General features: G+C 37.6%; 1 protein-coding gene across 1 annotated transcript; it reads left to right on the plus strand.

The window, feature by feature from the left end:
• The first annotated feature begins 428 nt into the window (after nt 1-428).
• clvs2 (clavesin 2) lies at nt 429-22,909 on the plus strand. Its single transcript, XM_056269457.1, has 5 exons — nt 429-1,569; nt 3,535-3,709; nt 16,583-16,693; nt 16,954-17,174; nt 22,377-22,909. The coding sequence occupies exons 1-5, from the start codon at nt 1,181-1,183 to the stop codon at nt 22,468-22,470; spliced, it is 990 nt and encodes a 329-aa protein (XP_056125432.1). The 5' UTR covers nt 429-1,180; the 3' UTR covers nt 22,471-22,909.

A 22,909-nucleotide genomic window follows, 5' to 3' on the forward strand; every position in this document is an offset into this window, starting at 1 on the left:
GTGACATCAGCAGTTTAGTGCAGTGTAGTATTGGTTTGAATAATACTAATACTAGTTATTATAATTATTTGTATTAAAAACAAATAAATAGATTACAACTTATTATTAATAATATATGTTGTTGTTGTCATCTAATATTATTGTTTACATCATTATGAAATGCATCTTTATATTTGTCATATTTATATAATATAAATATATTCAACATTTTAAATATGCCATCCCTAAACAACAACATAACGACAGTAAATAAATAAATAGAAATTTACAATAAATTATCGATAGTTTATTATTATTATTAATACCGTTCTTGTACTTTTTTCAAGGAAAAAAATACACCAACAACTATATGAAACAAAATAAATGGCAAGTGCCAAAAAAAAAAAGTCCAAACCTTTATTTAGTGAGTCTCGAGAGGATACAGAGCGAGCGAGCGCTCTCCCCTCCTCCGCCATGTGATGACGGACAGACTGTATCACCGGAGCGATGCTTGAAGTCACTCTCATCAGCAACAAAGCGAAGGAACAGCAGCAGCAGCACTGACGTAAACCATCCACCACATCACCGGAACCATACGGACCTGGACCGACACCCTATCGTCTCTTCCGAAGGACGAATATGATGAAAACGGAGCGCTGAGGGATCGTTATGATGCTCGGACTCCAATTCACGGCAACATTTGAAATGCGCGTTAAATGGAGACTCATGAGATGCTGCAGGGTGCCGCATTGCCTGGCCGCTTGATGATGCTAGGATAGAGCAGCTCTTTTAACCGTGATGCTCGTTCTTAGATGCGTTTGGGGTGGGATGGAATGAATGAACGGATTTTTGTGGTCGAGTCAATGCCTCAGATTTGATCATACGCAAACTAAGACGATTTCAGTCTGCTTAAGCCATAGACGTGATGAGCACGACCACATGAATGTATGTGAATGTATTTTGCAGGACAAGCATCAACAACCCACGATACAGGTGAACTCATAAGGACTATATAGAGTATATGAGGTGAACTATCAGTGTCATAGCTACACTCAGGACCATCTCCAAAGTCAGGTTTTTATTTTGAAAGCACTGCAGTGACAGGGCTCTTTATTATTGGCATTTTCATAAACGATTACATAGGGCATATTTAGTGTAGTATATAGTACAGTATAGTCAACCTTGGTCCATTGCAAGGACAATGACTCATTTACAGGCAGGCCTGTCTCCAGAAACCCTGGAGAAAGCCAAGGTGGAGTTAAAGGAGAACCCCGACACTTTACATCAGGACATACAGGAGGTGAGGGACATGATCATCACCCGTCCAGACATTGGCTTTCTCAGGACAGACGATGCTTTCATTCTGCGCTTTCTCAGAGCCCGGAAATTTAACCATTTCGAGGCCTTCCGCCTCCTGGCCCAGTACTTTGAGTACCGGCAACAGAACCTAGATATGTTCAAGAACCTGAAGGCCACCGATCCTGGGATCAAGCAGGCTCTGAAGGATGGATTTCCTGGAGTTCTGTCCAATTTGGATAGATACGGGAGGAAGATTCTGGTCCTTTTCGCGGCAAACTGGGATCAGAGCAGGTAAGGTGCTATTGGATTTTGGCTAATTGTGGGTAATGACACGCTCAGTCTGAGCTGTCTTTTCAGCATCAGTCTTCTGTCATTCACTAGAGCATGATGTTAAGTTAAAGTTAAAGGTACAGTAACAGTGTACATCACAGTGGCCATGTTACATATTACTATTTGTAGTGACAAATAAGGATGTCTGAGATGTTGACAAGAAAATCGTTAAAACGCATGTGTCTAGTTTTTAGAAATGTAATGTTGGTTTCATACATTTTTAAAGAACATCTATACCATTTTCTGTATATATGTAGATCTTTAAGAGATATTTTAACCATTGAGGGTTTGATGTTTCATCCAAGCCATAATGGGTGATGACCTTTGACCTGACCCAATATTCTACATGACTGTCCTTTATATATATTTTATTTGTAGTATGACAACATAAATTCAACATGGATTCACCAGGTAGCCTACCTTTGGAATATTTACTGTTATCTTCTATTTTAAAGAACAGACAGTAACTCTCTCAAAATGCATAATCTAATAATAATAAAAAAATTAAAAAACTTAATGACCTTGACATACATTCATGAGTCTTATATACAGTCTAAGGGTCTCTGGTCTCTTGGCACATGTCAAAATGGCTACCAGCGCAACATGCTGACTTTCACTTGGCAAGTAAGAGTTTTCTTTTGTTTTGTTGCATTTATTAATAAAAAAAACTATATATAGCCTAGCCTCATTTATAATGTTGTATTGGTTAGCGACCTATATAGGCTTGGCTGAGACTTCAGACTCAACAAGGGTTAATCTATCATTTGCCCTTGAGTTATGCACTTCATCTCAGGTTGCTCCAATGACACTGTCCAAGCAATAAGTGCACTGCAAGTGACCTTTGGATGATCTAATAAATGTCAAATAATTTAATTAGATAAATACATCTCTTGCAGTGTAATCAAGGGATTAATTTTATCCTTAAGTATCCACTCTTAGAAAAAAAAAAGTTCAATATGGTTTTAAAACAGAACCCATAGGTTTCTTGACTCAATTTTAAAGAACACTTTATAGTTTATATAAGGAAAATTGTATAAATGATTGCTTGTTTAACAAGATATTTCAAATGTTTTTTTCTGGTGATAAAGTATGTTTACAATGTTTAATTCATAAAATTAAATTACAATAAAACAAATTAAATAAAACTAAATAAATTAACTCAATTCATAAGATGATCCCATGATGGCAACTCCTAAAAGATTATGAAGCACCTGACAGAAACCTGTAATGTTCTATATAGAACCTTTTCTTCTAAGAGCGAGGTTGTGTGTGTATATACTGTAACGTATACTAGTGTGTGAGCTTAAATGTGACTTAAAGTTCCAAATGAAATCATTTTTATTCATCCCTTCAACTCGAATTTATGGCCCAAAACCAAGAGTTTAGTAAAACACTCTCTATCTACAGTGGCCTCAACAATCTTTGGACACTTAAGTCATACATATTTTGTATGTAATGCAGTCACATGTATGCATATTTAATAGTGTCACCTTTTTGGGACCACTGTATATGCATTAATTAGTTTATGCACTGTGCACTAAATTAAGACTACTTAAATGATATATGTATTTCTCCAGATTTAATTTGTTTTAGTGTTGTGATAAATCATGGCGTTAACTGTTGGAGTCTCACCTCTTTAGGCTAGAGAGTAGTGCTCGAGTCCATATCAAACAGCCTTTGAATCCAAGCCAGTCGCACCATTGCCTTGGATGGCAGGGCTCTTGGCATCCTCTCACAGGAACAATGTTTGATGAGAACTAGGGTCAAGTCGTGCCTGATTTGCTACATGTATTCAAGCATTGTATAAATGATGTACTTATGTCCTGTAGAAGTGTAAATACCAATATTGACTAACATGAACTAACTATACTCGGCACATTTAGAGTTTGTTTGCAAACCTTCCTAAAAGCTTGTGCTTCTCTGCAGGTACACTTTTGTGGATATTCTGCGAGCTATTTTACTTTCTCTGGAGGCAATGATAGAAGACCCCGAGCTACAAGTAAATGGATTTGTCTTGACCATTGACTGGAGTAACTTCACTTTCAAGCAAGCTTCCAAGCTAACTCCAAGCATGCTGAGATTGGCAATTGAGGGCCTGCAGGTAACACAACTGTTTGCCTTCATGCATCTAAACGGTTCAGTCGATGTTCTTAGAAGCATTATGGTATTAAATATGTAATGTTTATGAAGCATGCATAAGATATAACTAATAAGAATTGCTTAGAGAAATTCTGCATGTGTGAGGCTGAAATGGTGCTTGTAGAGGAATCTTCTGTCAAACATTTGTTATACTCTTTGTGAGTAACATGAACGCGAGCTGACCCAATCATCTAACGCAAGGGAACACGATCTGCATAGAAACCAAGAATGAGTATTGTGTTTAATTTACCCAACTCAAAAGTAGTTTATAAGGCTAGATGTGCAACAGGAGGCAATTGAGAAATCGTTTATTGTGTTAATAGTTTGCTTAGGAGTTGTTATTCAAGTCTTTTATATTAGTATGCATCGGTTTGAGAACCAGTCCCTTTCATTGTAATGAAGTACAGCACATTTTTAACATTTATTAGTTGTGTTAGCTAAGGCAAGCATTTCTATTATAATTGCTCATACATAGGTTTAAGGATTCAAACAAACACTTAAAGGGATAGTCATCATTTACTCGGCCTCATGTCGTTCCAAACCTGTATGACTTTCATTCTTCTGTGGAACATAAAAGAAGATATTTTAGGAAATGTCTCAGTGTTTTAGTCCATACAATTATAATCAGTGGGGTCCAGTGTTGTTTTGAACCCCATTTACTTTCATTGTATGGACAAAAACGATTGAAACTTCTTCAAAATATCTTCTTTTGTGTTCTGCAGAACAAAAGAAAATAATGCAGGATTGAAACGTCATCAAAATGAGTAAATATGATGGAATTTTCTTTTTTTTTTTAGTGAACAATCCCTTTAATCACATTAAACTTTGCTGCACAACTCGTTGATTTTCAAAGCATTTCCAAGCTACAATCCGTCAGTTTAAAAAATAAACACAAAACCTGTCCTAATTGAAAGAAAACAAGTTGACAAAAAGATTGAATGCCATTGAGAGGTTTGGTTTATCCAACGAGAGGTAGTTATACCCTTTGTGAGCGAGGTCAGTAAGTTTTAGTCCAATGCAATAACATCAACTAACATTTTAGGGAAAAAGAAAATCCTCTCCGAGTCAAAATGACTCAAACACAACACAAAGGATATGATACAATTAGCAAAACTGTCCCATATACTGTACTTACATTGAGAGGAGTTGAGAAATATCTAAGCAACAGATATCATAGAGTCCTCAGCAACCGCATAGCAACACCCTGACAACCACCCACAACACTGGTGGTGTGTTTTGGATGAACACTCACATTGCATAAAATGTACAAATCTAGTTACCCTATTTTAACATCACTATTACACATAACTGAGCAGCAATTGTTCATTGTGCTAGAAAAATGGTCACTGTGCATTTAACAAGAGCTTATCTGCGCATAGACATTTCAAAGCTCTCATTTAGACATCACTTCTTTGAGGAGGGCTTGGGTCTGATATGACATGTAGGCAGTGCAGAGTGAGGCCTGTTGACTGAATATTAATGCGGGTGCATGATGAGCCTATTCCACATTCCAGTGCCTCTTCAGACAGATTAGCCGGTGAATAATTGATCGCCGCCATTAGCATCTTGCATCCACAATGTGCTGTTCACATCGAGTGGGACATCGCTTTTGTAGCCATTTGAAAGGGAAACAATAGCTTAGATTGAGGGAAAAGAGCCCCAGCTAATTAGTTACAGTTCAAAAGAGTGCTCAGCAGCTAGCTTGTCAGCAGTCATCATTTACATGTGTAAATATTTACTGGAATTCAGAATTTGGGCATTTTTAAACCAATTTGCATGCATAAAAAGTTACAAGAAGCGACTTGATGAATGCATGCATTTACCAATATACACTACTATATAAGTTTGAACACTGAGGAGCAAATAGTATCTGCCACTATTTACTTGTATAAATAGCATCTAACTACCATTGCAAAGAAAATAAAGCTATTTTTACATAGTGTAATTAGAATCTATCGCTATTTTCGCTTAGTGTAAATATAATATATTGCTATTTGCGCATACAATAGCCGCTGCCTTTATTTTTTTGTTTTTATTCAGCAAGGATGCATTCAAATTGATCAAAAGTGACAGTAAAAGATTTCAACCGAAAGATTTCTATTTAGAATAATTGCTTTTATTTTGAACTTTCTATTCATAAAAAGATCCTGAAAGACAAACGTATTATGGCTTCCACAAAAATTAAGCAACACAACTGTTTTCAATCTTGATAATAATAAGAAATGAAAAATAGATGTATAATAAGAAATTTCTTGAGCACCAAATCAGCATATTAGAATGATTTCTGAAGGATCATGTGACACTGAAGACTAATATTCAGTAATATAAAGACTAGTAACGATTCCGAAAATTCAGCTTTTCCACCACAAGTATAAATTACATCTTAAAATACACACTACGGAGCCCCCTAAGGGACCTTTGCAAAAATAAAAAATATACATATTTTTTGCATGCACACGAGAAATATTCATGTGCGCACAAAAAACTTTTCACATGCGCACGGGAATTTTTTTGCGTTGCTCATGCACAATTTCCAGATTATGTGTACTAACCTATATTATTTCCTTTGTGCTTCACTGCCATTTTACTGAAGAAAACGAGCTATAAAAAAAAGATAAATTTGCTCAAAATTTGGCTTAAGTTAGGGCAGTATATCTCTTATATCACTGTCTTATAGAGAAACCGTGGCTGATGGCACAATACGGCTGCGTGCATTTTTCTATTTGCCGAGTTCAAGGGTCCATAAAGCCAAGTTCAAGGGTCCAGTATACCTCTAATATCACAACCTTATGCCTGCTGTGACGTATCCTTTGTGGCAGAAGTGAAACCGTGCCGTGAAATGTGCTGATAGCGCAATACAGCTATGTTCATTGGGTTGATAAAAAGTGCTCAAATTTTGGATTTCGTTAGAGCAGTTTGATCAAACCTGCTGAGCATAAGAGACTTCTTTCAAAAACATTAATAAATCTTACCGTCCCCAAACTTTTGAACAGAAGTGTGTGCTGATAACGTTTCCCAAACACTTTTAGGTCAGAAATGACTGAGAGAATGCTAGAATGAGAGGTGTGACGCCCTTTGGTTCTATTTTGACAGTGACAGACCAACAGTATGTACATTGAGTCATTAAACATGACGTTTAGAGCCCGCGGGAAAAGCGCACAGCTCTCCGACCTAAAAGTGCAGGGTCATGTAAAGCGTTACATCAGTCTGATGCCATTGTTCATATGGACATCTGTCTGTCTCAATCATCAACGTAATGAAGCATTAAAAGCTTTTTTGTAAGCTTTTTGATGTTTTAGCATATTGTGTCATACCAGTGAGTGAACACATGAAAGAGAGAGAGAGTGACAGAAACAGAAAGGAAGGTCATGGACTGAAGGAACAGGAGAAAGTACTAAGTACAAAGTATGTTCTCTGCTCGTTTTTTCTTTCTGCTGAGTCCATTTGATGAGCTAGAATCTGTTGCTTTTGAAAGTACTTTTGTTGTGCCAGAAACTAATGCACTGTATGTTTTAGGTTAAAATAGAACTAACAGATTCTTCCTAGAAAACCTCATGGTTTGCAGGCAGTGATCATTGCCTGTTCTTGGAGGTAGTATGCTTTTATTATTAGTTTACACAGTAGAGCCATCTATCATATGTTTCCTAGCAAATGGTGGCTCAGAAATGAGCACTTGATGTTCAGAAAATGGCTGTTCTTAGCAAAATCAATAGACAGCAACATACTCCCGGGTCGAATAGAAGTGAGACAAAGTGGTCCTGGCTTTCCTGGAGCAGTGCTTTGTTGTTTCAGCCTCTGTTGTTTGCTTCTTTGCTTTGGACATGCCTTTTGTCTCTCTTAGTCTTGAGAAATAACCCACGCTTGGCAGCCAATCACAATGGGCCAATCTTCCCCAGCCCACCCCATGCCGAGTTTCCCTGGCAACCTGTCTAACCGCCATGCTATGCACCCTCCAGATGGGCTGTGCTCACAGAGAGACACGCACTCATGTCACTCAGACACCGTGTCCGTATGTGTGTTTCTATGTATGGCACTTAAAGTGCATCTTAAAAAGCACAGGAAGTTCATTGTACTGACAGATTGACAAGCATCACATTGTTGCATTGCATTCCCATAAAAAGTCATTTTTGTATTGCTTGTTTGGGACTGATATCAGGTAACACTTTATTTTACAGTGTCCTTGTTCCATATGTTACATGTAAGAACTGTAAATGATGCATAATATACATGCAGCTAACCCTCAACCAAATCCTAATCCTACACTTGTTGTTAAATAATATTACACAGAACTTAAACATATAATTATACTTTAACACAGACACCTTAAAATAAAGTTAACCTTAAAATTAACCGAGTATAATTATTGATTTTATTTGATTAAAAATAATAATACATTTTATTGTAGAGTGATATTTTTTGGGGGTATTAATAGTGTTTATTTCTTGTGCTGTAAGTTTTTTTTTTTTATTCATTGCTTGTCTGATATCAGCTGGAGTATAAGCAATGATTTTATTTTATTTGTTGTGTGCATGCAATTTAGTTTAACGAGTTTGAATGAAAATATCTTTCGGAACATTTCCTCAGTAATACAGTAAAACCGTACCTAGTTTTCACTGTTTTTGCCATATACAGTTCACATAACTTGCACATAACTTGACCTTTTGTGACAACATGCCCCTATTGCAAGGTCCTGTTGCAATTACTTGTTAATTCAATTCACATTTATTTGTATAGTGCTTTTCACAATACATATCGTTTCAAAGCAGCTTTACAGAAAATGCATGTTTCTACATTACTTGTTACCCAAAAACTATAGCAAAAATATCACGTGCTTGTAGTTTTTTTGTTTTGAGAATTACATTTATTAAAAAAAAATATTCTAATGTATTGACTCTTGACTCAAAACCTCATAGGCTACTGAGATATAGTTTGTGACAACTAGCACACACACTTAACGACTAGCTGAAACATTCGGATACTTAACTGAACACACTTAAAGACTGTTTCCAACGACTGGAGCAGATTTTAAACACCGACTGAACGCAACTGTCTCTGACTCGGCGCGGGCATGATCAGTCATAAGTATCAAATTACATTCATAATCGGCCTTACAGTCGTCAAGTGTGTCCCCGGCTTATTTGAAAGTAGATAATCAAAGAGAGTTGTAATTTACATTTGCACCAATAGACACCAATATAAAATCTTGCAATATATCTGTGGTATTAAACTAATGTTTAATAGATGTCCCACAGATGACTTCAGACAGGCAGAAGGATCTATTTTAGCCTTCTAGAAACAGCCGAGGCCTTTATGTCTTGTTGATTGAAGTACTTCTCCCCATCATTAAAAGAGGCGACTGAAACTCGTTACAACAGATGGATTTAAAGCAGCATTACGCCTTCGCAACAAGTAATCTCTCTTTTGTATCTCTCTCAAAAGCCGTATTATAGAATGTAACTTCTCTTAAAGGGATAGTTCACCCAAAATTACAATTCTGTCATTTATTAGTTTTTTTATGGCCTTGACAGCAGTGGCGTAACGAGCCAACACCGGGCCCTTATGCAGGATTATCAAGGCGGGCCCCCTACTACAACACGTGATGACGCAATGTCCACGAGTAGGCTTTTGCATGCAATACGCAAGGAACTGTTTACACCTGGCCACTTCATGCTTTTTCTGTGATCGTATAGCTATCCGATCGTGAAAAGACCAGGTGTAAATTCCCTTCGAAACGCATTCGAAACGGATTTGAATCCGGTCGCTCAAACCACTTCAGGAGGTGGTCTGGGCCGCATTCCAGACGACACTGGACAAGTGTAAATGCATCTGGTTGTTGAAACCACATATGTCAATTTTATTCCTCTAAAAATGCTAAAAAAAGAAACGTGTGAGAGCGTGTTATAGGCTATATGTCATAGTCAGATATGACGACGCTTCTGCAACAACACGCATCACCGCAGATGAGCATCTATTCATCAAGCCAACGCACAAACTATCGCAAATCAAAGTGAAAGTAAGTCGCAGACGCTCGCTTAACACACAATCATCTTCATTAAAAGTAAAGAAACGAAATGATCTTACCAGTACTGTTGCCGCTCTCTCTAATTGCGGTCTTCGATTTAGAAATTTTAGCTGATGATCAATAAAATGCAGCTTATCTGTTGCTTTCGGTGACGTGAACTCTATTAAATCTGCATATAGCGCGGAAATTGAAGATCGGATTTATATCTGTTTTGCAAAAACACATTTATGTGACCAGCTGTAAATGGAATCGTTTTGATAAATCAGTAGCTATCCGATCTGAGAAAACGCATGAAGTGGCGCGCGCGTGTAACGTTAAACAGCCGACCCGGGGATTCCCCAGTCCCAGCTCAAAACAAATTAGGCCTACACCAAAATCCATGATTGTTCGTTTCACACATGTATTTAATGATCTGTAAAATATGTTGTTGTCATTATTTATTTAAAACAAAATCGTGATAAAGTAAAATGCGATCAAACTAAAAGTAGTAATATGCGATAGGGGGCCCCGGCTGTCAATCAATATCTTCCAGTCAAGCGGGCCCCTGATTGGTCCGGGCCCGTAAGCAACCGCGTACCCTGCTTACCGATAGTTACGCCACTGCTTGACAGTATGTGTGTAGGCTATGTATGTATTTATTCATATAGTATGTGAACATAGGTATTGTCTGTGTAATGTTATGTTAGCTTTGACCTACCTGGGGGACTACGGATGAAAAATAGCCTTTGGCTAAATCCGGTACAATACATGAAATGGAAATTTTATGTTAAAAATTGTGCATGGTCCCTTTATAAATAAATAAATATAAATATACGAACTTCTCTTAAAGGGATAGTTCACCCAAAATTACAATTCTGTCATCATTTAATCACCCTCATGTCATTTCAAACCTTTCACTCAAAAAATGTGTTGTTTGGATCCCATTTTGTTCTGAAATGTCTTCTTTAGTGTTCAACAGAAGAAAGAAAGTCGTACCTAGGTTTGGAACGACCTGAGAGTATGTAAATTTTTAGGTGAACTATTTCAATTATTTCCACAAACAATAAATTGTTCTCAATTTGCTCTCTCCAATCCAAGATATCTGATTCAAGTTTTCTTTGCTTGAACAGCTATGTGGTCAGGGGAAGGGCAAGAGGTTTGTACAATATTTATAGTGCCATGCAGTCTATGTCCCATAAGCAAACAGGAAAGTGTGTTCCAGGGAAGATCTCAGTCCCTATTTAATCAACAGAGCAACTTGCACATGGAATGGGTTTGCATTCCTCACACCAGACTGGCTCATCTGGATGCTAAGATCCGTTGCCTCCCTGAAAGCAAAGCTTGTACGCGTCTTGCTTATCTGGGAAACGGCACTAGACATATCTGGGCCTTCAGGACTAGAGTTAGACTAATTGTTTTGCTCTCTGCAAAGTGGCACAGTTATGGTCGCGCTCTGTTTATCGGACTATAAACGGGACTGTTCTGATCTGTAGCAGAACTGACAGCTAGTGAGTAGAGCTTCATCTTTGTGTTACCGGGCTTGCGTGGCTACGCTCAGTGGGCTGGATCTGGCAAGTGTAGATAAAATGTCTCCTGTAGAGCTCCAATTATTGACGTGAGCAATGGCATGTGTCTGAGTGTGAAGCTTCGTATTGCTGGTTTACTCAGTTATGGTTAATTTGTCTAAGTATTGCTAACGGGATGCTAACTGTTTGTACAAGAGAGCTATTCTTGATCAGAATTGGCCAGAATATGGACCACACTTAATGCTGATAGAAAAAAGTCTGGCTACAGAAGACTATTTGTATTTTTGGGTAAAGAAACCATTGTTTTTTTCTTCTAAAGGCTCTTAGAAATCAGGTTTCTTATACAGGAATGCTGTCAATGAAACTAGGACAGCTTACTGATGCTGACTGGTACGGTATGTATTATTTGGTAAAGGGACCATGATAAAATACTAGCTTTTCCTCAGGCTATGTCTTTCAAAAGGTCTCCAGCAAATGGAGTTTTTTTTTCCTTTTCAGTTCAGTCGTGCATCATCAGTTGCTCCTGACAAGAAAAGAGAGGGATGTCTCATGTCAAACCACTGAAACAAAATGCACAGATTTCATCAGCGGTCATCAGCTTATACAGAGACTAAAAACAACCCCATAAAGCTCTAAGCAAAGCCATTCTTTGATAAACTGTAATTTAGCGGCGCTGCTTAAAACCGGTAATTATTTAACATTGCAGATGTTTTAAATGGTTCCTGATATTACGATGAGGCACTTTTAGGAGCAATTATCCTGTGGCTTTACTCCTTTCTAGTCAATCTGACCTGCTGCCAGAATCTATGTTAGGTGCTTGTGGATTTGTATTCAAGCTAATACAAGCACCTTTTTCAACAATCCATTTGAGTGCACCACTTGACCAAAACAGGAGAATTATGCATAAACCCGTTTCACTCCCGAAGAGTCTGTTATATTTTTGAGTAGTTCAGTTACTGGCGACTTCAGTTACAGTTACTGGCTTAGTGTAGCATGGTTTCGCTCATGTATTTTAATTATAATTATTTATTTATTTTGATTTTTCTTTGTTGCATCCAGATTTCCATTTACTGTTACCACTTTTTTGTTTTGCATGTTTGTTTAGCAAACCTGCTGGTTTTTAATGGATAGTTAACTCAAAAATCAAAAATGAAAATTCTATTATTACCATTTACTCACCTTTTTCTAGGGGCCCTGACACACTGAGGTTACGTTTACACTACAACGATATGCTTAAAACGGAGAAGCTTTTCCTTTGAGTTTTCCGCGTACAGACAAAACGTAGACAATGTCCGACAATGACATTGTCCGACATTACAGACAATGTCCAATGTCGTTTGGACATTGTCAAAACGATCCCCGTTCTGCTGCCAGGCCATTAGATGGCAATGAAACACTATAGTAATACGCATGTGCATGACGTCATTGTTTTCAGAGGTTTGCGTTTTTGTTGTTTACATGTTGTTTCGTTTTGAAACCCGTTTTCAAAAGTTTGCGTTTTCAGGGACCCAAAACACCATTGTCATGTAAATGAATGACTAAAACGCATAAAACGTTTTACGTTGTGTTACATTATGTTGTGTAAACAGCCCCTAAGCCAACAGTCGGCCATCGGCCAGAGTCGGGCCCTTGTTGAGCGTTGGTCGGCCCAGTTTTTATGGTTTGTTCCATACTGTCAGTGCTAGTTGGACATCGTCAGGGGTATTATGGCCGATTGAGAATGTTGAATCGGCGTCCGTCTGCGCGGTTGGTGAGAGAGAGAACTCTGATTGGCTGTTTAGCTTAGTCGAATCAGTCAGTGCACGAGAATAAAAGCGAAAGTGAGCAAAGAAGGCTGTCCTAATTTTACGTCATCTTACCTGAACAAGCAGTGGTGTAGAGTTACATTCAAGCTATTTTAAGGCATGAATTCCTTTTTTTTTCACAGGAAAAAAAACGTTTAAATATGACATTTTGGTGATCAAAGATGAGTTTTAAGGGATACAATTATTGACTACAGGGGGACTTTAAAATAGCTTTTTCAGCATCACAGCATCAGATCATGTGCATTCTGAATTCTAGAATTTAGGAAAAAGAGCATTGTGGCAGCTTCCCCTCCCCCGTTTCCCTCTGTCTCCTCCCACTGTCACACTGCTGGGACACAGATCAATCAGGTTCCACCAGCTCACACCAGAGTTTAGCTCTTCATGTTTAATGCAGCTGAGACCTTTATCTCACTCGGTAGCAGCAGGTCCCAAAGCAGAGATATCATAGTATGTGCTGACACCACCTGCTGGCAAATGCCTCATAGCCCCTCCCCTGAAGCGCTGGCCAATCACCATGCGCTTGCACCATCACCTGCCTCTGTGTCAGATCCAGTGCCAGATCGAACGCCCACAAGCCTGTGGTCTGCTGCCGGACACTGGCCTGGGGGCCTCGGTGTCTATACGGCCTGCTTACTTGCAGCTGTCCACCAGTGGCGCCAACAACACTGTTCTGTTATGATTTGAGAGTCAGTGAGAAGCAATAAACAAGGCCATGATGTGATCAAATACACGGAATAAAAATGAGTGTTTAAATTTTTTTTTAAATTGCATAGCATGTTTTAAGAAAAAAATTATTTAGCAGCAAATGTTAGAACTTAACTTACTAAATGAAGATAAATGTCTATATTTGGCTGTTTGTTGAAAGAAGAGCACTCTAAAAAGAGTGTATGTGTTCTCTTTCATATTAAAAAAAAAATAATAATATTGCAAATTATAAGATGATAGTTGCAAGTGGAATCTCAAATCTGTGCATGCGTAACAGAGGCCTGCTAAAATAAAGACATTTATAATGTTAAAAAAGTCAACATAAATGCTGCTATTTGCAATTTAGCATGTTTTCCACAAAAATATGAAGCAGTACAACTGTTTTCAACATTGATAATAATAAGAAAATATTTATTGAGCACCAAATCAGCATATTAGAATGATTTCTGAAGGATCATGTGACTGGCGTAATAATGCAAAAATTCAGCCATTTCAAAAATAAATTACATATTGAAATATAGTTATTAAATTGTAATAATATTTCACAATATTACTGTTTGTACTGTATGTTTGATCAAATAAATGCAGCCTTGGTGAGCATAAGATACTTTTTTCTCATAACTTATCTAGATTAAAATTTAAACCCTGTAACCTAGACTTGGAAGTCTTTTACCGTCATTTGTTCTTAAGACTTGGTTTTTGTGAGCTTAGCGAAAGACAGCATCATTAGGAACCCTTGCAGTCAGCTTTATGAATATGGATTACTGTTCAGGGCAGATTAGTGAACACAGCAAAGTATGTATCAACTTCAGCTGTGTGATATCAGGAGAAATGGGAATTATGCCCACTTTTTGGTGTAATCCTATGTGGAATCGTGAATGACTTCAAGGAACTTTAAATGAACATCAGTAACTCTCTGATTGTGAACCATCTTCTATTCTGAAAAGTATGAGGTTGCATGGTGGAGAGGCGGTCATTGGCGTCACAAAATTTTATTTTGTTTTCTCCTCACAAATGCTAGGAATTACAACCCGAATTCCGGAAAAGTTGGGACGTTTTTCAAATTTGAATAAAATGAAAACTATAAGACTTTCAAATCACATGAGCCAATATTTTATTCACAATAGAACATAGATAACATAACAAATGTTTAAACTGAGAAATTTTACACTTTTATCCAATAAATGAGCTCATTTCAAATTTGATGCCTGCTACAGGTCTCAAAATAGTTGGGACGGGGGCACGTTTACCATGGTGTAACATCTCCTCTTCTTTTCAAAACAGTTTGAAGACGTCTGGGCCTCGAGTTTATGAGTGTCTGGAGTTTTGGTGTTGGAATTTGGTCCCATTCTTGCCTTATATAGGTTTCCAGCTGCTGAAGTGTTCGTGGTCGTCTTTGACGCATTTTTCGTTTAATGATGCGCCAAATGTTCTCTATAGGTGAAAGATCTGGACTGCAGGCAGGCCAATTCAACACCCGGACTCTTCTACGATGTAGCCATGCAGTTGTAATAGCTACAGTATGTGGTTTTGCATTGTCCTGCTGAAATACACAAGGCCTTCCCTGAAATAGACGTCGTCTGGAGGGGAACCTTTATAAAAGGGAGAACCGTCTAAAACCTTTATATAGCTTTCAGCATTCATAGTGCCTTCCAAAACATGCAAGCTGCCCATACCGTATGCACTTATGCACCGCCATACCATCAGAGATGCTGGCTTTTGAACTGAACGCTGATAACACGATGGAAGGTCTCCCTCTTCTTTTGCCCGGAGGACACGGCGTCCGTGATTTCCAACAAGAATGTCAAATTTGGACTCGTCGGACCTTAGAATACTTTTCCACTTTGAAATAGTCCATTTTAAATGAGCCTTGGCCCACAGGACACGACGGCGCTTCTGGACCATGTTCACATCTGGCTTCCTTTTTGCATGATAGAGCTTTAGTTGGCATCTGGAGATGGCACGGCGGATTGTGTTTACCGACAGTGGTTTCTGGAAGTGTTCCTGGGCCCATTTAGTAATGTCATTCACACAATCATGCCGATGAGTGATGCAGTGTCGTCTGAGGGCCCGAAGACCACGGGCATCCTATAAAGGTCTTTGTCCTTGTCCCTTACGCACAGAGATTTCTCCAGTCTGAATCTTTTGATGATGTTGTGCACTGTAGATGATGAGATTTGCAAAGCCTTTGCAATTTGACGTTGAGGAACATTGTTTTTAAAGTGTTCCACAATCTTTTTACGCACTCTTTCACAGATTGGAGAGCCTCTGCCCATCTTTACTTCTGAGAGACTCTACCTCTCTAAGACATCCCTTTTATAGCTAATCATGTTACAGACCTGATATAAATGAACTTAATTAGTTGCTAGATGTTCTCCCACCTGAATCCTTTCTAAATTTCTTGCTTTTTCAACCATTTGTTGCCCCCGTCCCAACTATTTTGAGACCTGTAGCAGGCATCAAATTTGAAATGAGCTCATTTAGTGGATAAAAGTGTAAAATTTCTTCGTTTAAACATTTGTTATGTTATCTATGTTCTATTGTGAATAAAATATTGGCTCATGTGATTTGAAAGTCTTATAGTTTTCATTTTATTCAAATTTAAAAAACGTCCCAACTTTTCCGGAATTCGGGTTGTACAAAATGTGCATATTTGTTCACATAAAATGACTAATTTTGTTCTATTGCATAAGTGAATCAGTTAAATTGTATCAAATAAAATTCTATAAATTTTTTTTTAAATAATATAATGAATTATAATTATATATACATATAATTTGTTTATTTATTTCCCACAGGATAGCTTCCCAGCCAGGTTTGGAGGGATTCATTTTGTCAACCAACCTTGGTACATCCATGCTCTGTACACAGTCATCCGGCCTTTCCTCAAGGACAAAACAAGAAAAAGGGTGAGAGAATTATTATAAACATTTTATTTTTTATAAAAAATCCCGTCACTTATATCACATATAATTGTTAGCTGTTCTGTTTATGTAAACTTTAAACTATTTTCATATTCATTCAACATCAGGCCAGTGAAACAAAATGCACAGTGTAATGCCATAGCAATAAGTGCAACACTGACCGATAAACAGTAAATGCTGCAGCTTACAGTTAGTATGAAAACATAACCAGGCAAATAACAATATTTCATATGTTGTATATTTAGATTTTCATGCATGGAAACAATCTGAACAGCTTGCACCAGCTGATCTTACCTGAGATTCTGCCGTCTGAGCTGGGTGGCATGTTGCCTCCTTACGACATGGGCACCTGGGCCAGGACGTTGCTTGACCACGCGTATGACGAGGAGACGGACTACTGCCCCGAATCCTATACCTTGTCTGTCAAAGACCTGGAGAAAGATCTATCCCCCAAAACCATGAAAAGGTTTGTACTTGTAATTTTTCCAGTTTTTAATTTTTATTTTATTTGCCTGTTGCCATCTTTATTTAAGTTTTTGCAAATATAGTGGAAAAAGAGGACAAGAAATAACGGTGAGGGCAAAATCGCCGCATTAAAACTTGCACAAGCACCATGACTCAATGTCAGAGCATATGTGTTAACCGCTAGATCATCTCCAAGATATTTTAGTTTGTATAGTGCTCTCCATACTATATTATATTACATTACATTACATTACATTGTATTATAGTATAGAACAGTATAGTATAGTATATTATTATAGTTTTAGTAATAGTTAGTTATTATATTATTATTATTATTATGTGTAATATAGCTGTTTGTGAATGTGAAAGGTCAGCAAAGTTTCAAAGATCAAAGTGCACAATAAATGGAGTAATTGTCTCCTAAAAGAAAGAACCAATTCTGAACTGTCTGAAACGAGTTGTCAGTAATTCCAGTTTCTATACAAATGGTTTGTAACAAATTTGCATGAACAACGTCTACTATGGCCCTCAAACACTGTTGTAGCTGAGGCCTGGAAGAGTTTGGTCTGTGTTGTCGACATGACGAGAAGTTGCTGTTTTCTGCACCGAGAAAGCAAATCTACTTTGCACGCACTTCTAAAGGATTAGGATTCGGCTCGAATTGGAATGACGCCATTGCTAGTGTTCGTATCACTGTGTATCAAGCACCGAGGAAGCCTTTGAAGCTGAAATTCCAACGCTAAGTCACGACCAATTCGTACGAATTCGTACGAGCGAGTAAAAGGTGGCTAAGTCTTACGAATTCGTACGATTTGTCTAAACCCACGTGATGGGTAGGTTTAGGGGCGGGGTCAGGTGTAGGTCATTCGTACGAATTCTTATAAAACGGTTAGTTCCAATCCTTGATTCTGATTGGTCAATAGCTGTGCTTTATTCACGATAAAACACGGCTATGACCGCTTCACCCAACGGTTCTATGTATCACTACACAACACCCCTAGCAACCACTCTTAGCAACTTAAACAGATGTTTCATCTCATTGATATTGTTCATTTAAAGCTAGAGCAGAGCATTGTGAGAGATCGAGTAAGCGAGTGTACCTGCATTTACAGTAGACGTAGCATTTTCCTTCAGGTCAGTCCTATATTCATAATAAAAAAATGCGTTTGAATGTCCGCTGCATATTTTGTCCTTTTAACAGTCATGGGGTTTTCCGTGCATAACGTTAGTCATCTGTCAGTTGCGTCTGTCTTCTCCGTGATCACAAGTTCGAGTCCTTTCAAAAGCCTTCTCTACAGACTCACTCACTCACTCACTCATAAAGACAGTCTTTGCCGCCATCTATTGGCGAAATAATATATGTAACTTCTGTTGCTGTTCACGTTCCGGGACTATTTTTTCCAGCGGAAGGCAGGCTTTTAGTGATTTTACTTCATGAAAGTTGCATAGATACATATTTTTCGGCTTTAATATTTTTATTGTGTGGCAACCGTTTTATAAAAGCAATAAGGTACTCGAGGCAAGTGCTGTATCGTGAATAAGTAACGGCTGAAGGGGTTGCAGGCACTCCGCTTCGCGTCGTGCCTAACAACGCCCTCCAGCCGTTACTTATTCACGATACAGCACAGCCTCTCGTACCTTATTGCTTACATACGAATTGGGCAACTCGTAAAATATGTACGATTTAGCAAGAATCGTACGAATTAGTACTAGTGAGGTCGTATGAATTCGCACGAATTAGCCACCTCGTAAAATTCGTACGAATTGCCGTGAGATTGGGTTGGAAATTCAGATATGGTAATAGGCGTTTTGTTTCCAACACACTTTGTAAGCGGTATCACAACAGACTGGGCCATCTGACCAATCAGAGCAGAGTAAGCTCTTGGGAAGGACGGATTTAGAGAGACGAATCCTTTATCAAACCGAAAAGAGGTGATGCTGCAATGTATATTATGAGAAGAATTTGGCCTTGGATGCATGTACAACTTTTGTAGGAGACCTCCAAAACAAAATTGGGACCCTTTAAAATAGCATAATAGGGGCACTTCAATATTTTGAATTAGCTTTTATTTTTATTTTATTACGTGCTTTTGTCAATTTTTATTAGTTTTCTTTTTATTTAGCTTTAATTTATTTACTCATTTTTAGTTTTAGTAATTTTAGCACTTTTGAAAATATTCAAAACACAATTTTTGAAAGTTAATAAGTATACTAATAAGTAACGTCTTATTTCAAATACCATAAATTATTTTTTGAATAGTTTTAATGTTATTATAGTGTTGTTATATTAACTATAACAACACTGGTGCTCTCTAAAACGAGCATGTGATGTCACCGCACTGGCCATATTATGTATGTTGTTTATTTCTGTTATGATTGTTTAATAAAATCATTTGGTCGCTTGCCATGGAAACAGCGTTTGCTTGCTCGCAGTCTTCACTCAAGTGGAATTATCAAGAGAATTGCTCTGGATAACAAAAATAAGCAGCTTTACTAGAGGCGTAAAGAAGCTACAGTGTTTGTTAAAAGAGTCACATTTTAGCAGCATACTGCCTTTTTCTTCTTGGTTACAGTCCTTAGCAACCGACTCCCTGGCTTTATAATTAAACGCAGCTCTTTTTGATAAAATAAGCATTTTTGGATAAGTTACAGCCTGTGATTGACCGGGTGATTTGAGGAACTCTTGTTGTGCATCGTTTCACTGATCGAGAAAGGGTGAGGTGTCATGAAATCAGCACGAGGGAGTGAAATTGCTGTGCGAAATGATGCACTGCCTGTGTATGCAAGCAAAAACACATGATGTAGGTTTACCAGTGGCAAACATTTAATCTTTTCTTGCTGCAGCTGGGACTGTACGTGTGCAGAGAGATGTTGGCTACCAAATATAGCCTAGATCGCAATGGCTTTTCTTTGGGCTCATTTTTAAAGCAACTGTTTGTAGTGTTTGAATTATGCCAAAGCATCCGGGGGGCGCAGCATTTGGAAGAAAGTAGGTCTTAGATGTTCTTGTACCGCTAAGATCAAAGTACAGTTACTTTAACAGCTTTGGCTATTAAACGAAATCTCCCAGTCCGCACATAACACATCTGTGTACAGCTACAGTGGAATCCTGCACTCATTGTTCTCTAGTGTTGTATTATTAACATAATTCATCATGTTTAGCTGTGGGAACAGTTCGCTGGTGATGATCTATATTGCTATTCATTTCCAGCTATGCAGTTTAATGGATACTGGTGGTCATATAGCGGGGCTTTGGTTTACTGTGGTGAGAAACGATCCCATTAGTCTGAATTTCATAATTTTATAAACATAGTTTTGACCCCTTTTCAAAACTGCAGAAGTTGACTTCACACATAAACATTTAGATTAACCATAACCTTTTATCACTGAATTGCTTGTGAGCATAACATTCAACTCAACATATTCAACTGAAAGGTACTTTTTTTGTTGTTGCATTTTTGAAGTGCAAAAAAAGCATTTTGAGCATTTTTTCTTTCTAAAAAGGCCACAGTATTTTATGTTTCTCTTTATTATCCAAATAGAAATGAATGATGCTAAACCACGTCCCTAGTACATGATGTGTTATTGACTATATTTATATACAGTATGTATACTTTTTTCTCATGAGTCTCTAGGACCCAGGGGACCCAGTCTTATATATAGACAATGTGTATTCGAGATAAGCAATTCATTTGACTGTACTGACCAACGAGAACCATTGTGAACTTGTCAGATTCATGCAAACAAGATGCGTCATTACATTTCTACTTCCTGTCAGTGATGAATCAAGCAACAATATTGTAGTATCTACTTTGAGTGCTTTAAATTTCCACAGGAATGTCTGATTTTAAAAAAAAGCTAACACCTCCCACATTCTTCATAAGGGTACTTTATTCAGAGCAATTAAAACCAAACTTTGTCTGCTCTGGAAAGGTCACATGGACAATACTTTTTTTTCCCCAGTTTTCTGTTTGCATCAGGTTGCACTCGAATAGCACAGATTCTTGCTATGACGTTAGTCCAACAGCTTTTGTGCGTCATTCTGTGATTTCTTTGTGGGAAAAAATAAATAAAACAATGTAGTTCATTGTCCTCAAGAGATATCTTGTGTTATTATGGTTGGTTAAAGTTGCTGTAACTGATTTCAGACTTTCCCAAAAGCTTTGCTGAGACAGGTGGGATTTTTCAAGACACCCATTTCAGTGATGTCTGTCAGGTGGTTTTTATTTCATGTGTAGAATTGCAACAAACAGGCAACTTATAACAGAATAACTTTTAAAGTCAACATACAAATTTGAATTATTTACTTATTTAAATGAAGGACTATCATTTAAATATGATAATGACTGGCTGTATATTACCTCTAACAGATCATAGCCCACTTTACACCTACTCAAATCCCTGTCCTACATTATTTCCTTCTTAATATTCAGTACATCAAATATATCACAATACTGAAGGTAAATGCATTGCAAACAGATTTCTTTTGTTAGATCTCACAATTGTCTGATAAGAAACAGCTGTTTTTGATCATGATTACAGTCAGGGTTAATAGAGTACATAAATGCGTCCTTCAGAGGAAAGTGCCCCAGATCTGTGCATGAACGACAGCACACTGTCCTCAAAGCTTCTTATGTCTCTACGAAAGAGCTAAATCAAAAGTAGGCCAACACAGTGTACTAAGATGACATGTTCCATTACACATCCCTCACTTTAAATGATTGTGACATGCACAATGCATCATTAATTTGTACTACTGAGTTAGTAGTGCTCTGCGTGTGTGCTTAAATGTTTCATTGGGGTCCAAATGTCTAAGGTTGTATATATATATATTATTTGTATATAATTTTTATATTATTTATATCATTTATAATTTTTAGTATAATTTTTATTATTATTTAACTTTTCTCCATTTATTATATTATCATATACTGTATTATCAAATTGTATGCACATCTTGTTTTATTGTCAGCTGCACTTTATAATAATAACAATAATTATTATTATTATTCAATAAAATTATAAATACAACAAATAATTAATAAATACAATTTTACATTATTCAAATTTTTTATGTTTATTTCCAGGATAATTTATTTTCTAGCTTAGATTTTCAATGCACTCTCAGGATTTTTCATTTCTTGTTTGTGCATCTCGAAATCTAGTTCCCGGGATGGCATTCATCTTTTATTTATACCCGCAGGTCCCAGTCCGTGGTGGAGCCAGGTGTCCTGAAACGACCAGAAAAAGTGAAAAGCGAAGAAGAAAACATGCAGCCGCTGCTTTCGCTGGACTAAAGGCTCTTAATTTCCCAGGCAACGAGGAAACGTCAAGCCCCGTATGCTAGGGAAGAGTGCACCTTGTTCCTATAACGCCAGAAAAAAAATGTACAAAGAAAGGAGATTTAAGGAGTTAAGAAGCGAAAGAACACACAAACAGCCTCCAGGAACACTGCAGAGCTGCCAGTTAAAGCGATATTTTTGAAGCAAAGAGCTAACGGCGGACGTCCGTATGTAATTGTCAAGTGCCAATTCAAATCTGTAAATACACTTCAGTTCTAGACGTGAGATTGAGGGAGTAATTGTGACATGAACCTGTAAAGACGGCTGTGAATATCCTGTGTGTGCTTCTCGTGGTTATTATGTAGAACCTGGTACTGTAGGATGGATAATCATGCTTATAAAGATTCACAAGCTTTGGGGGTTTCAGCATTTATAACGGTGCGTAGTCCTCACG

This window comes from Rhinichthys klamathensis, unplaced genomic scaffold, assembly GCF_029890125.1.
Source record: "Rhinichthys klamathensis goyatoka isolate OS25496 unplaced genomic scaffold, OSU_Roscu_1.1 h1tg000281l_1, whole genome shotgun sequence".
Taxonomy (NCBI): Eukaryota; Metazoa; Chordata; class Actinopteri; order Cypriniformes; family Leuciscidae; genus Rhinichthys; species Rhinichthys klamathensis.

Excerpts from the sequence above, each read along its gene's own strand:
- clvs2 (XM_056269457.1), top strand. The coding sequence starts at position 1,181 with ATGACTCATTTACAGGCAGGCCTGTCTCCAGAAACCCTGGAGAAAGCC. Across the intron at positions 3,710-16,582 it reads TGGCAATTGAGGGCCTGCAG|GATAGCTTCCCAGCCAGGTT; the intron begins GTAACACAACTG and ends TATTTCCCACAG. Across the intron at positions 16,694-16,953 it reads AGGACAAAACAAGAAAAAGG|ATTTTCATGCATGGAAACAA; the intron begins GTGAGAGAATTA and ends TTGTATATTTAG.